Source organism: Chanodichthys erythropterus, chromosome 5, assembly GCF_024489055.1.
Source record: "Chanodichthys erythropterus isolate Z2021 chromosome 5, ASM2448905v1, whole genome shotgun sequence".
NCBI lineage: Eukaryota > Metazoa > Chordata > Actinopteri > Cypriniformes > Xenocyprididae > Chanodichthys > Chanodichthys erythropterus.
The window spans coordinates 12,070,461-12,084,139 of NC_090225.1; the positions used below are offsets into that span (position 1 = coordinate 12,070,461).

At 38.2% G+C, this 13,679-nt stretch overlaps 1 protein-coding gene across 1 annotated transcript in view; it reads left to right on the top strand.

Annotated features, from left to right (window-relative positions):
• camkmt (calmodulin-lysine N-methyltransferase) overlaps positions 1-13,679 on the top strand; it is a 120,766-nt gene that overhangs the window by 88,517 nt on the left and 18,570 nt on the right. The window contains exons 6-8 of the mRNA XM_067386096.1: positions 827-890; positions 7,901-7,967; positions 9,039-9,113. Coding sequence (XP_067242197.1) covers positions 827-890; positions 7,901-7,967; positions 9,039-9,113 — 206 coding nt within the window. The remainder of the gene's footprint in view (positions 1-826; positions 891-7,900; positions 7,968-9,038; positions 9,114-13,679) is intronic.

Consider the following 13,679-nt stretch of genomic DNA (forward strand, 5'->3'; position numbering starts at 1 on the left):
TAATGCATAATACACTTCCATGGCTGGCAAGAAATGTGTGTGTGTGTATATATATATATATATATATATATATATATAAACTCTACATTTTTAAAATTCACTCAGCATTGGCAGGTGTGACAAAAAATTAATTTTGCTTCCTGTGTTTGAGAAATGTCAGAAAGTAATCCGAAAATCGCATCTTTTAAAAGCACAAATGTAAATCCTTCCAAGCACTTTTACAAACACACACACACTCCCTGATTCTGCCCACTGCTCCTCTCCAAACAACTGTTACACGGCACCTCTGATAAAGCTGACTACTTGAATGAAAAGACTGTATAAAAAGAGGACAGAAAGAGCTGACAGTGGAGCAGCACAAAGGCAGAAGCTTCGCAGTACAAAGTTATATGAAGGGCATCAGGCAGGCCTCGCGAGCCGAGTAAGGAGTGACAGCAGAGCGCGATGGCCCCGCCTGATAAACGCCACACTGCAAATGAAAGGCTCGGCGCTCACCATCATCCCCTGTCACAATGCAATTACCCAACAGAGTGATAGCAAGATAGAGGGCTCCCAGCCACCGGGAATGATAAAAGTATTGACTGATTTGATTGAATGATTAAAATAATGCAGACATAAAATGAAAAAACGGCAGAGACAGACAGAGATGGATGAGAGGGAGCAGGGGAGAAAGAGAGACGGGTGGTCGGTTTGGAGTAGGGCTTTAAAAATCAGCGCTCTTCAGATATGACTGCTTGCGAACAGTGTGCTGCTGAGGATGTCTTGCTTTTGTTTTATTTATTTATTTGTTTGTTTATTTTTCATCTTTTTTTCTCTTTTCCGGCAGATTGCGGTTTGTGCTGATGTGAAGGAAGTGCTGCTATCTGATGGCAACGAGAAGGCAATTCAAAGTATCCTTGCATTTCAGACCGGTATGTGGCTCTGTTCCAAAAACCTAGTGAGCTGCCCGCCCCCTACATAGGCAGCTGCTTTCTATGGCAGCTCCTGAACTGAAATGGAACCTCATAAGTGACTGATTTGGAACCGTCTACTTAGGTAGGTTTTCTTTACAAAGTGCAGAGGAAACAATTACAGGCAACACGAGAAGAAAGAATTTTGTTTAATGAGAATAAATATATACCAAATACACAAATATAAAAGTTTTTGTATTTAAAGAATATATATAAAGAAATATTATTATAAAGAAATAATAATAATAATAATTTTAATATGTTTTTTTTAATTAATAATTTTACTTAGCAAGGATGCATTAAAGGATTAGTTCACTTTCAAATGATAGCTTTGCTCACACTCAAGCCTTCCAAGGTGTATATGACTATCCTGACGCATTTGAGCTTTATAATTTGAGCGGGATCAACGATTATGAGCTGAAGAAAGTGTCTCCATCCACATCTATCCATTACAAATGTACTCCACACGGCTCCGGGGGGTTAATAAAGTCCTTCTAAAACAAAGCGATGAGTTTGTGGGGAAAAAAAATCCATATTTAACAAGTTATGAATTAAAATATCTAACTTCTACCAGACCGCCATCCGTATTCAACTTACGAAGAAAGTGTAAACTTTTTTTACATAAACATCACTTTGCTTCAGAAGGACTTTATTAACCCCCCGGAGCCGTATGAAGTACGTTTATGATTGATGGATGGGGATGAAAGGCACTTTCTTCATCTCATACTCATTGATATCACTCACTGCCATTATAAAGCTCAGATACATCAGGTTATTTATTAATATATCTCTGATTGTGTTCATCAGAAAGAAGAAAGTCATATACACAGTGAGTCTCAAACACCATTGTTTCCTCCTCCTTATATAAATCTCATTTGTTTAAAAGACCTCCGAAGAACAGGCGAATCTCAACATAACACCGACTGTTATGTAACAGTCAGGATCATTTATATGTACACCCCCAATATTTGCATATGCCAGCTCATGTTCAAGGCATTACACAAGGGCAGTCAGTATTAACGTCTGGATGTGCACAGCTGAATCATCAGACTAGGTAAGCAAGCAAGAACAATAGCGAAAAATGGCAGATGGAGCGATAATAACTGACATGATCCATGATATTTTTAGTGATATTTGTAAATTTGTCTTTCTAAATGTTTTGTTAGCATGTTGCTAATGTACTGTTAAATGTGGTTAAAGTTACCATTGTTTCTTACTGTATTCACAGAGACAAGAGCCAATGCTATTTTCATTTTTTAACACTTGCAGTCTGTATAATTCATAAACACAACTTCATTCTTTATAAATCTCTCCAACAGTGTTTAATGTTAGCTTTAGCCACGGAGCACAGCCTCAAACTCATTCAGAATCAAATGTAAACATCCAGATAAATACCATACTTACGCGATTAGACATGCTGCATGACGAACACTTTGTAAAGATCCATTTTGAGGGTTATATTAGCTGTGTGAACTTTATGCTGTTTAAGACAGTCGCAAGCTCGGGGGCGTGGAGCACGAGAATTTAAAGGGGCCGCAGCCTGAATCGCCGCATATTTAATGATGCCCCAAAATAGGCAGTTAAAAAAATGAATAAAAAAAATCTATGGGGTATTTTGAGCTGAAACTTCACAGACACATTCAGGGGACACCTTAGACTTATATTACATCTTTTGAAATCACGTTCTACGGCGCCTTTAAGAATGATCTGAAAGATTCCCAAACTCCATCAAAAACTGTATATTTATTCCTTAAAATATAAGTTATAAGTTACCATTTATTTTAGCCAGTGTCCTATACTTGGAACACAAATACTTTTCCAATTTAAAGAAATAAGCCTTTTTGCTTGAAGAATACCTATATTTATAAATATATACTCCTCTTTTTTTAAACTAGAACTTGTTAGTATATAAATCACATAGAAAAAGTAAAAGTGACAGTGGAATGTTAACATTGAGGATCTTCTCTATCACACCTTTCCAAAAATCTGTGACTTCTTCGCACTCCCATATGCAATGATATAATGTACCTTTATTATTGCTGCATCTTAAGCAAGTGTCAGGGACATTTTCACTATATTTATGCAATACAACTGGAGTTATATAAATCTGCATCAACCAATTATATTGTAGCAGTTTCAGATGTGTGTTCATTGTTTGTGATTGAGCTTTTTTACATGCTTCCATCCAGTCCTCCATCTGAATATCGTCATTGAGATCCAATCACCAGGCTTCCAGTTTATAGATTGAAGATATTAAAAAATCTTCAGACTCCAAACTTTTGACTGCTACTGTACTGTAAGTATTTCCCTGCTGAAGAAAAGCAGGTCAATGTAATATCTTAAACCAGCCTAAGATGGTTTGCTGGTCAGGGTGGTATGTCGACTGGTTTTAAAGGGTTTTGGGCACTTTTTAATTTGTCAGGCTGTGAAACCAACTTATAACTAGCTAAGATCAGCTGAAACCAGCTAAGACCAGCAACCCAAACCAGGTTAGGCTCATTTAAATAGGTTTTATTCTGGGATACTTACAATTTGTCCAAAATGAGGTAACTTAGAAGGCAGCATAATTAAGTTGCCTAACTTTTGGGACATCCTTCACATTGTAAATTGTCACCTTATTTAAATGCTCCATACAGAGGTAGCTCACTAGGTTTTGGAGCAGTGCTTGTGTGTTTGTGTACTTCTGAACCATTCCAAACATCACTTTGTGTTGCAGGAGCGCTGACAGAAAGGCGTTTGGTCTGTATATTCTCAGTGTGAGCTGTCTTTTAAGAGCGTAGCCCAGAAAAGAATACCTTGCTGTCTATTTAACCCGTATTTACCTCAGATATTCCTCTCACTTCCACCTCACACATACACACACATTCAGTCAGCCATTCTTAATGTGCACTCTGACAAAGAATACCCGCACACACACACACACACACACCCCTCGACATAACTGAATGTGAGGCAAATCATCCAGCTGACACCCGAAACCTGCATTTAGCATGTTTAATACATATTCATGTCATTGAAGGCTACCGCTGTGTGTGTTGACTCACCTGCTCCTTGTCTCTCACCCTCTCCCCCCTTCTTCCATTCCTCTATTGACTTTCCCTTTTGCCAGGAGCACAGATGAAGCTTAAACAGGTGACAGCGCACAGCTCGAACCTTCTTTCTTCATTCCCTTTCTTTGCTTTTTCTTATTCCCGCTCTCCATCTCTCGTCTTTCCACCGCAGTCACTCAGATTAGCCACGTCGCTTGGCTTACAAAGGCAGGAAAAATGGAGACGACAGACGTGACAGCAAAACGCCGCAAAATTACTGTGCCCACGTTCGTTAGTACAACAGCCAGCACTGCCACTACAATGAGCTTTTATTGAATATCAAGACTCAAAGAACAATGGCCGTGGCATGAAATTAACACAATTCCTCATTGAGAAGAGATTTGTTTAAAAGAAAATGGAGGGAAAGGGAGCAGAGCAAGACATACTCAAAACATTCAGAGTCTGTCTCTAAACTGTTTCCTGTAATAGAGTGTGAAAAGACTGGCAGTAGGCTGATAGAGCATTAATTGGCAGTGCTTTGTTTCAGAGATGTGTCTGCCATAATAGAACGCCAAGAGATGATCTGATGATCGGACGAGGCCAGGAAAGGACAAGCTGTCTTGTGAGAACCGTATACGATGTAGTGTTTTCTTTCTTTGTGTTAGAGGATAGAAAATGAAGGAATGAACAAAGTTATTGAAACCATTTAGTTAGTAGACCATTTCAAATTAACATGTTAGTCATAAGATTGCTCCAAACATTTAATGTAAACATATCTACCGTTGTGTATATACAGAACTTACTTTTCTTTTTTGTTCTGTGTATATATATTTATTATACAATTTTATGTATTTTTTGTATTAGTTTATATACTTACATTTTATATATATATATATATATATATATATATAAATTTACTGCGAGAGTTTTACACTTTCTTCATACGTTGAATAAAAAAGGCAGTCTAGCAGAAGCTAGATATTTTACTTCATAACTTATTACATATGGATTTTTTTTTTTTACACAAATGCATCGCTTCACTTCAGAAGGCCTTTATTAACCCCCCGGAGCCGTGTGGAGTACGTTTATGAAGGATGGATGTGGATGGAGGCACTTTCTTCAGCTCATATTCATGAATCTTGTGCACTACCATTATAAAGCTCGGATAGGTCAGGATATTTATTAATATTTCTCCGATTGTGTTTATCAGATAGAAGAAAGTAATATACACCTAGCATGGCTTGAGGGTGAGTAAAGCTTGGAGTAATTTTCATTTGAAAGTGAACTAATCCTTTACTCTACTGAATATGACTCAAGTAGACATATTTAGTACAGCAACAGTCGTACACACACACTTTCTCTCTCTCTCTCTCTCTCTCTCTCTCTCTCTCTCTCTCTCTCTCTCTGCGTACTTAATCAAGACATCAGCCCAATGAGCCCAACTGGGAGTGAATAAAGTGTATCACAAAGTGCTGAGTGGTTTCATGACTCAGTTTTGATCTCAGTCTGCGTGTTCAAAAGACTGGCTGAGCTCAGATTAAAGCTGTGCATGTATAATCAAGAGACCCTACTGTTAACTGCTAAATTTCACTTCTCACATACTGTTTACATTGTTTAATGGCTGCTGCTCTCTCGAGCTTTACAAACTCTATCAAGCAACAGTCATGGAACTTTTAAAGACAATATATGCACAGGTGTTACACAGGAAGTGCATTTTTGATCATATTGTGTCTCAGGGCCAGCGCTGACCTCTCCCCCAGTGGTCTTTTCCTGATGGGATTACACCGTAAGCTTTCCACTCTCTCTCTCCTTAGCAGCAGATCGCACCAGTGTAATGCGTGCACCCAGCCTCCTCCCCTCTTTCATCGAGGGATTTGCCCTCCATCCCTGCGCTATAGATTGGATTTGCTACGGTTGTTTTCCATGGAGCGAGAGAGAAAGCTGGGCAGAAAAAGCGAGAAATCGTAATTGAATTAGTTTAAAACTGTCGAAGGGTCTATTCATAGATGCACTGACATCAGTCCCGCAGTATAACCACAATGGGTGGAGGCCCATCCGAGGAGATGGCCGCAGGTTAAAAGCCTCCCTATTGATTACCTATGATGATGCTTTGCATGAGTTGGTTTTGAGCTCAGTGGTAATCTGAGGATGAGGTGTGAAGGGAAAAGACTGTTACGGATGCGAACGGACTGTGTGGGTTGACGTCATTTAAGAGGGCCTGACATAATAGAGTAACATGGTTAAACAAGAAATCAGCTCAGTGTAATAGCCTCGAGATCAGAGGGATAATGAAATGATCTTGCTATTGTTCCACAGTGTCTCACCTACATCTCTGAAGTAGCTCATACTTTTTCTGTATACTTTTCTGTATTCTGAAACTTTTTATTGCCATCCATCCATCCATCATCCTTCCATCATCCATCCATCATCCTTCCATCCATCCTTCCTTCCTTCCATCCTTCCTTCCATCCGTCCATCCATCCATCCATCCATCCATCCTTCCATCCATCCATCCTTCCTTCCTTCCTTCCTTCCATCCATCCATCCATCCATCCATCATCCTTCCATCCATCCATCCATCCATCCATCCATCCATCCTTCCATCCATCCATCATCCTTCCATCCATCCATCCTTCCATCCATCCATTCATCCATCCATCCATCCATCCATCCATCCATCCATCCATCCATCCTTCCATCCAACCATCATCCATCCTTCCTTCCATCCATCCATCCATTCATCCATCCATCCATCCATCCATCCTTCCATCCAACCATCATCCTTCCGTCCGTCCATCCATCCATCCATCCGTCCTTCCTTCTATTCTTTCTTTCTTTCTTTCTTTCTTTCTTTCTTTCTTTCTTCCATCCATCCATTCATCCATCCATCCTTCCATCATCCTCCGTCCGTCCATCCATCCATCCGTCCTTCCTTCTATTCTTTCTTTCTTTCTTTCTTTCTTTCTTTCTTTCTTTCTTTCTTTCTTTCTTTCTTTCTTTCTTTCTTTCTTTCTTTCTTTCTTTCTTTCTTTCTTTCTTTCTTTCTATAATTTGTTAACTCTTTACTTAAAGCCTTAAAGTATAATGCATTATAAAGGTAATAATACGTTGTAATGCATCATATAATTTTATAAATAATTGTAATCAAAGTTAAAATGCATTATAATATTTGCACATTCCTTGTTACATCTGAGATTGTTAATCATGTTTTTTAATGTATTATACTTTATAAAGGTGTAACATTGTATTATAATATACTTTAAATGTGATCACGATTATTCATGAGATCATAAGGTGAGATGAGATGCATTATACGGTGCATTACAAGGCATAATTAATGCATTTAAAAATACTTTTATAGTGCATTATACATAAAGGCTTTGAGTAAAGTGTTACCTGTAATTTTTCTTCCCATCTTATCCCATTTATTTATTTATTTTATTTTAATTCATAATATTATTTAAAAATTATTTATGTATCATGATGCTAATTGATAAATTATTATTAATAGTAATATTAATAAATAATAATAACAAAGTATTCGATTTTTTTGTTTATTTGTTTGTTTGATTATTTGAATTGAATAGTGAAGGAAAAGCAGCCACCAAGTGTCCGGCAAACCTGAAAAGTCCTTCAGTACTCTTTATAAAGCATCCCAGGGTGCATCTCAAGTTAACTGACAGATTGTCCAGGGTGTGCAGAGCAGTGTTGACAAATCAGCATCCAGGACCGGAAATGTCCAGTATAGAATTTGTGATATTTCATACTTTTAATGCCTTCACTGTTAATACAAAATATAGGAAACAAGTAGGTGTGTTCAAACTTTTGACTGGTAGTAGATATATCTGTCTTTATGAAGTTGAGGTCTGATTTTCATGCTTTTATTAATAAACAGTTGCATTTCTTGACAAAGATCACCAGATGTACGCAGTGTAATCGAGAAGAACAGACGAGAAGGGCTCTTCCTGTCTACCGATGTGTCCAGCAGGTAAGAACTCTCTTACACCTCCCAACATCTCTGATAATGAAAGACAGAGCACTAATATTGCTTTTACATTACTGCCATATGAAGGCCATCTCTCATGTCAATACAAATTCAAGTGTTATTATTCACTGAATATGTGAATTCTTTGCGTAGTCGAGCATGCCATGAAGTATAGGAAAGTGTGTTTGGGTAAAGAGGCATTTACGGCACTTGTGTTCGGGACATAATAGTGTCAATAAGTAGGCAAAAATGAGGTCGCAAGGCTCCGTGTCACTCCCTGAACCCAGTTGGCCCGGTAACGAGGTATCCGCAGCCCGCAGAGCGAGCGCTACGCTCTCTAACGCGCTAAGATGTATCCAGGCAGAGTGATGATGAGCCACTCTCCATGATTGAATGCCCTCATCTAGAAAACTCAAACACACACACACACTCTCTCTAACACCCCTCTCTCACATTTGCCAAAACACAGCTCATCCACTGTGCACACCATCACGCAAATGCATTATCACCTAAAAAGTAATTTTGGCACTCAGTGATCTAACCACTCTCTCCCCCTCTCGTCTCCTCTCCTCTCTCTTGCTCTGCACACTTCCCCCTCCCTGTGTATTTACACTGGGCTGATGAAGTGAAAGAGTAAACGTATAATTAGCCTGCATTACTTTGATTGTTTTCTTTAGAGATTAGGCTTCCTGTCAGAGCGCGCGGTTTGAGTGGGGTGAAGGTCGCGTGTGATTGGTTGAGGGAGGGGGGGGGTGGATTCGCTTTCTCAAGTCAGTGAATAAGCGGTGCAGACCCCCGCTGAGAGAGGAGATTGTATTTCCACAAGACGTAATTTTTGTTTACTGACTGTTAATAATGGCTAATTAATAATCAGATTTGCTTGCCTGGAAACCGGCCCTAGCACTTAAAGAAAAGAGAGAAGACGATTGCCGCCAGACAACGGCGCACATAAAACGAGTGTCAGGTGTGTGAAATGTCTCTGGACGCATCATTATTATGGGGGTCTTGGATGAATGATAAATTGTGCAACAGGGTTTATGACGCAGCTATCATCCTGGTTCTGTCCTCTTTCAGGGTGGTGAGATGGGACAATGAGGCTGATGTGTCCGCTCTGGAGGGTCGCTTTGACGTGGTGATGTGCGCTGACTGGTAGGTTAACCCTTTTGTTGAACTGTCAGTTCTTCAGATATCCACCGTAACCTTAAACATGACACCAATACAATCCTAACACCTTCAAAACCGATCTTTCAGTCCAAATCGCTTTCTGACACTATATGATTCTGAGCAGATGAAGAGATTCTGTACATCTCTCCAAACCAGCCATTCTTACAGCCATTACAAAATAAATATCATATCTCACACTTTACTAGCATCTCCAGCCACAATATGTCTACACCCTTAATAAAAGTGTGCACCTTGTGTCCCGGTGATGTGGCATTAATATTCCTGCGCCCGTAACGCTTATCAGATGGCAGCCATCAGCTTGCGGATGGCACTGCATTATTTCCCCTCCGCCAGCTCCGCCAGGCATTTCCATTTTTCAGAAATTGCCTCTTTTTCATGCTTGGCGTCCCAGCAAATGGATGTCTTAGGCAAATTGCAAATAATTATGCCTGTGCAAGGAGAGAAAGAGAGCGAGAGAGAGATTGTGGAGCAATACAAACATTTCAATTAGCCAGGTCCTGAACATGTGGAACCATTGTTTTGTTTTTTGTTTTTTTTCTTCATGTATCTGTGTAAATGTGTTATTGTGTGTGCATTACACTAGTCTTTTACACTCATTTGGATGTAAATTTTACTACTACATTCTGACTTCATTATGTAATGCAAGAAAAATGTAATGTGACTTGAATGCTGTATTTTAGATCATTTGGGAAATCCAGCTTAGGGAGGCATCATGTGATCAAAGATGAACAGTATCTCATGTTAATTTAGTTGTTAAAGGGATAGTCCACCCAAAAATGAATTCATAAAAAAAAAAAAAAAATATCCTGCAGGTTTCAGAACTCAAAACTTCTTTGTTAGTATAAAAACAGCTTTTATTGAAACCAAGCTGGCAAAATGACTTGTTTCAGATATTGTTTTTTAGTATGATGTCATGGTATGTAACTTAAGACCATCTCTGCAGAAGAAGATCAACACCTACTTCTGCATCATCGCCTTTTTTAGCCCCACTCACCAATTTGCGCATGTAATAGGAAGTGAGTTAGTATGAGAGGCACAGGATTCCAAAATGATAGAGATGCATCATGATTTTGCAATGCCAAGTTATGGAAAAACACAGTCTTTGCATTACCTTCCTTGTGGATAAACTTTATTATTTTATGAAGTTCCAGTTTGCATCAGTAAGACGTTAATTAGTTTGCTTCATTTTACAGCGGATTTTTAAACAAGACACTGTTTGACTTTTTATAAAGACTGAAACTAAAAGATGATGCAGTGATGACTACTGTATATTGAATCCAACAGTAATGTCAAAACACACAAGTGTAACAATTTTTTTTACAATGCGACACTATTATGCTTTGTTACAGATCGTTTGATTATGTAGTCATTTCAGGGGCGTCGGACTGGGGGGGTAAAGGGTACCGAGTACCCAGGGCCCGAGGCAGGGGGGGGCCCTTAGAAGTCAGTTTTCTATACATACATATACATGCACTAACATTTGTATAGCATTTATTTACAAATAAAAAAGTTATAAACTAAACTTGTAGTTAGGCACTGGTTTGGTATAAAAAAAAGTCATTTTCATGCTGTGCAGGGCCCCACCACCCCTCTCGAATCAATGTAAATGGTACGACCCGCAGGTCAGGTGCTTCTGCGGACCTGCGGTGATTCGTGAATCAGTTAATGAGACAGGAGCTGGAGTTAGCCGTGATATGAACTAGGAAGACAGGGGAAGAGTCATGTCTTTCCTTAAGAAAGGAAAATCAGGGGCTCAAAAACGAAAAGAAAAGAAGATTAAAGAGAGAAAGGCAAATGAGGATAAGCAGTTGCTCACTCAGGTTTTTGAAAAGAAAGGTGAGCTACAAATGCATCATCGAGCATTGACATTGTTTTAACATAAATATCTACTCCAGGTAGAATAGCATACATTTATGTTCGTACTCTATTTGAATAATATACCAATACTTTATAGTATCACACCCTACATAGCGAGCAAACAATATTTCTGGGTAAATAACGGAGTGAGAAGCAGACGGAGGCGGAGCCTGCGCAGCTTGTCTCCTCTTGTGCTGCAGTTCTCCCCAGAGTCAGAACTTTAGTTACATGAAAACACTGTATATTTCCCTCCATTATCAAAATCTAACACCCGCAAAAACACAGATCGTTAGCGCCTATTTTACCGCATTTTTATGCAAATTAGCTCGCGCACGCTCTTACATTAAGTACAGGATTGTTCTCAGTTTAATGCACATCTTAATGATTGAAAATGACTTATTTTAAAACGTTTTGGCGGTTAGTGTACCCTGTGATTCTATAGTCTGCATTTATTTTAAACAGACAAATAATCAGCAATTAACTTGTACTTAGCCTACACTTTAAAAAGGGTATTGTGACAATAAAGGATATTTTAGCAAGTTAGTAGTACTTTTGACAATGAAACAAAAATATATTAATCAGAGTGTGGCTTACTTTGTTTACATTTTAAGTGTTTTTATGATAAAAATGCAATAGCCCACCCATTGGTATCACTATGGTATTTGGTACAGGGGCCCAGCAAGATGGTTTGTACCCAGGGCCCAAAATTTGGTGCTACGCCCCTGAGTCATTTTACTTTCACTTCAGTGAAAATGATGAATATAAGAACAAACAGCAGTGTTACAAACCATGGGTCAAGAGAGGGTCAAAAACTGGATAGAAAATAGCCTATTCTAAATTATGTTTTTTGATGTAAAAATCTTGCTAACATTTTATATATATATATATATATATATATATATATATATATATATATATATATATATATATATATATATATATATATATATATATATATATATATATAATTCAAATATCTTATTTGTGTTCTTCAGAAGAAAGAAAGTTTAAAATGACATGAGCATGAGTAAATTATTACAGAATTTTAATTTTCCCCTTAATGCATTACAATATGTGTTAAATTGTGTTCCAGTAATGTAAAGTTTGGCAGTGTTTTATGTATTTATCTGCTTATTGAATGTACAGAAAAATTGCCAATGAATACAGGAGATTATTATAGAGAGATTTTATCGGTTTGCTTATTCATGTCTGATTCTTTTGTAATGGTCCGTGCTTTCATTACATGAGTTATAATAACCCTAATTAGTACTTTAATTATATACATTTTCGAATCATACACGTTTTTCTATATCAAACTTTTTCTTAACACTATTATAGTTTATTACATTGTTATTACATTGTTATATGCACAGCTCTAAACAGGATGTTCTTTGGCATTGTCGCTATCTAGCACAAAGTGGTGAGGCTGATGGAGGCGGGGTATAATGATACCTGTGTGTTCTCTGGCGATGATCACTAAAGCCTGGTACAGCCTACTATTATTCTAATGTCAGACAAATGGCAGCTAATACGCAGGTAAAATGTGCAGCAGAGGGCCAGCATGAGATTGATTTGTGTGTAGTAAGAAGATACTGTGTGTGTGTGTGTGTGTGTGTGTGTGTGTGTATGTGTGTGTGAGAGAGAGAGAAAGTGGAAGAACGTATGTGAGGATGAATCATGCCGCGTTGGCTGTCCCCCCGTTGCTTGCGCTGGCAACTCATCTGTAATTGCCGTCGTCAGGAGAGTGATCGCTCGGCGATTAACGAACATAGCCATGCTGACGATCACCTGCGAAAAGGTCAACAGCCACACTTCTGCTCCGATTAATTATAGTCTTTCAGACAATCATCAAGAAAGGTAGGACATAATGTGGCGGCGCTCACACTAGGAGAAGAGAGAGAGAAATAGAGACGTAGCCTCCGTTATGATAGCAGAAGATTCTTCCAAAAGACAGCCCTATGTTTCACCTCGTTTTTGTCTTCACAAGACTATGCTATTCTTGTCTGAAAACTATGTTTTATACCTATGCTAAGAGTTAACAAAAGCATGAAATTAGCACTTAAGGCCCATAGCTCTTTACTTGACTTGTGCAGTTTTGTTTAAAAAAATATTTTCTCACTGCTGAGCAGGTAAAGTAATGATATGCTTTTTTAGTCTGAAGTTTTCATGTGTCTCTTTTAGGTCTGTCGAATTAAAATTTTGAATATTCATCGAATTTAAAATACAAATCCACATTCGAATGCAAAAACGGTGTATTTGAATCTAATTTGAACATTAGTAATATTTAAAGCTGCAGTCCTTAAATTTTTTGGGTTAAAAATGATCCAAAATCAATTTTTGAACAAGTACATAACGAGCCAGTGTTCAAAACTATCTATTTACCGTAGTCCGATTCACAGCGGCAAGCTTGTAATGTTTTCAAATTCGAGTGGTACTGCTAGGTTTCAGAGGAAAATTCGAGGATGCCGTTCGTCTTTGCTCCATTATGTCACGTCTGTTCACTTAAAGGAGTCCCAGCTAATAGGCTATATCGCATGTGACGGATCATTTATAGCCTTTTCTACAGCATCTGAAATAATTCAACTTATCATTTTGATGAGGGATTGTATGGTATGACAAATTAACGTATGAGATTAGACTGTACAGAAATTGAAATACAGGTAAATCTAATGC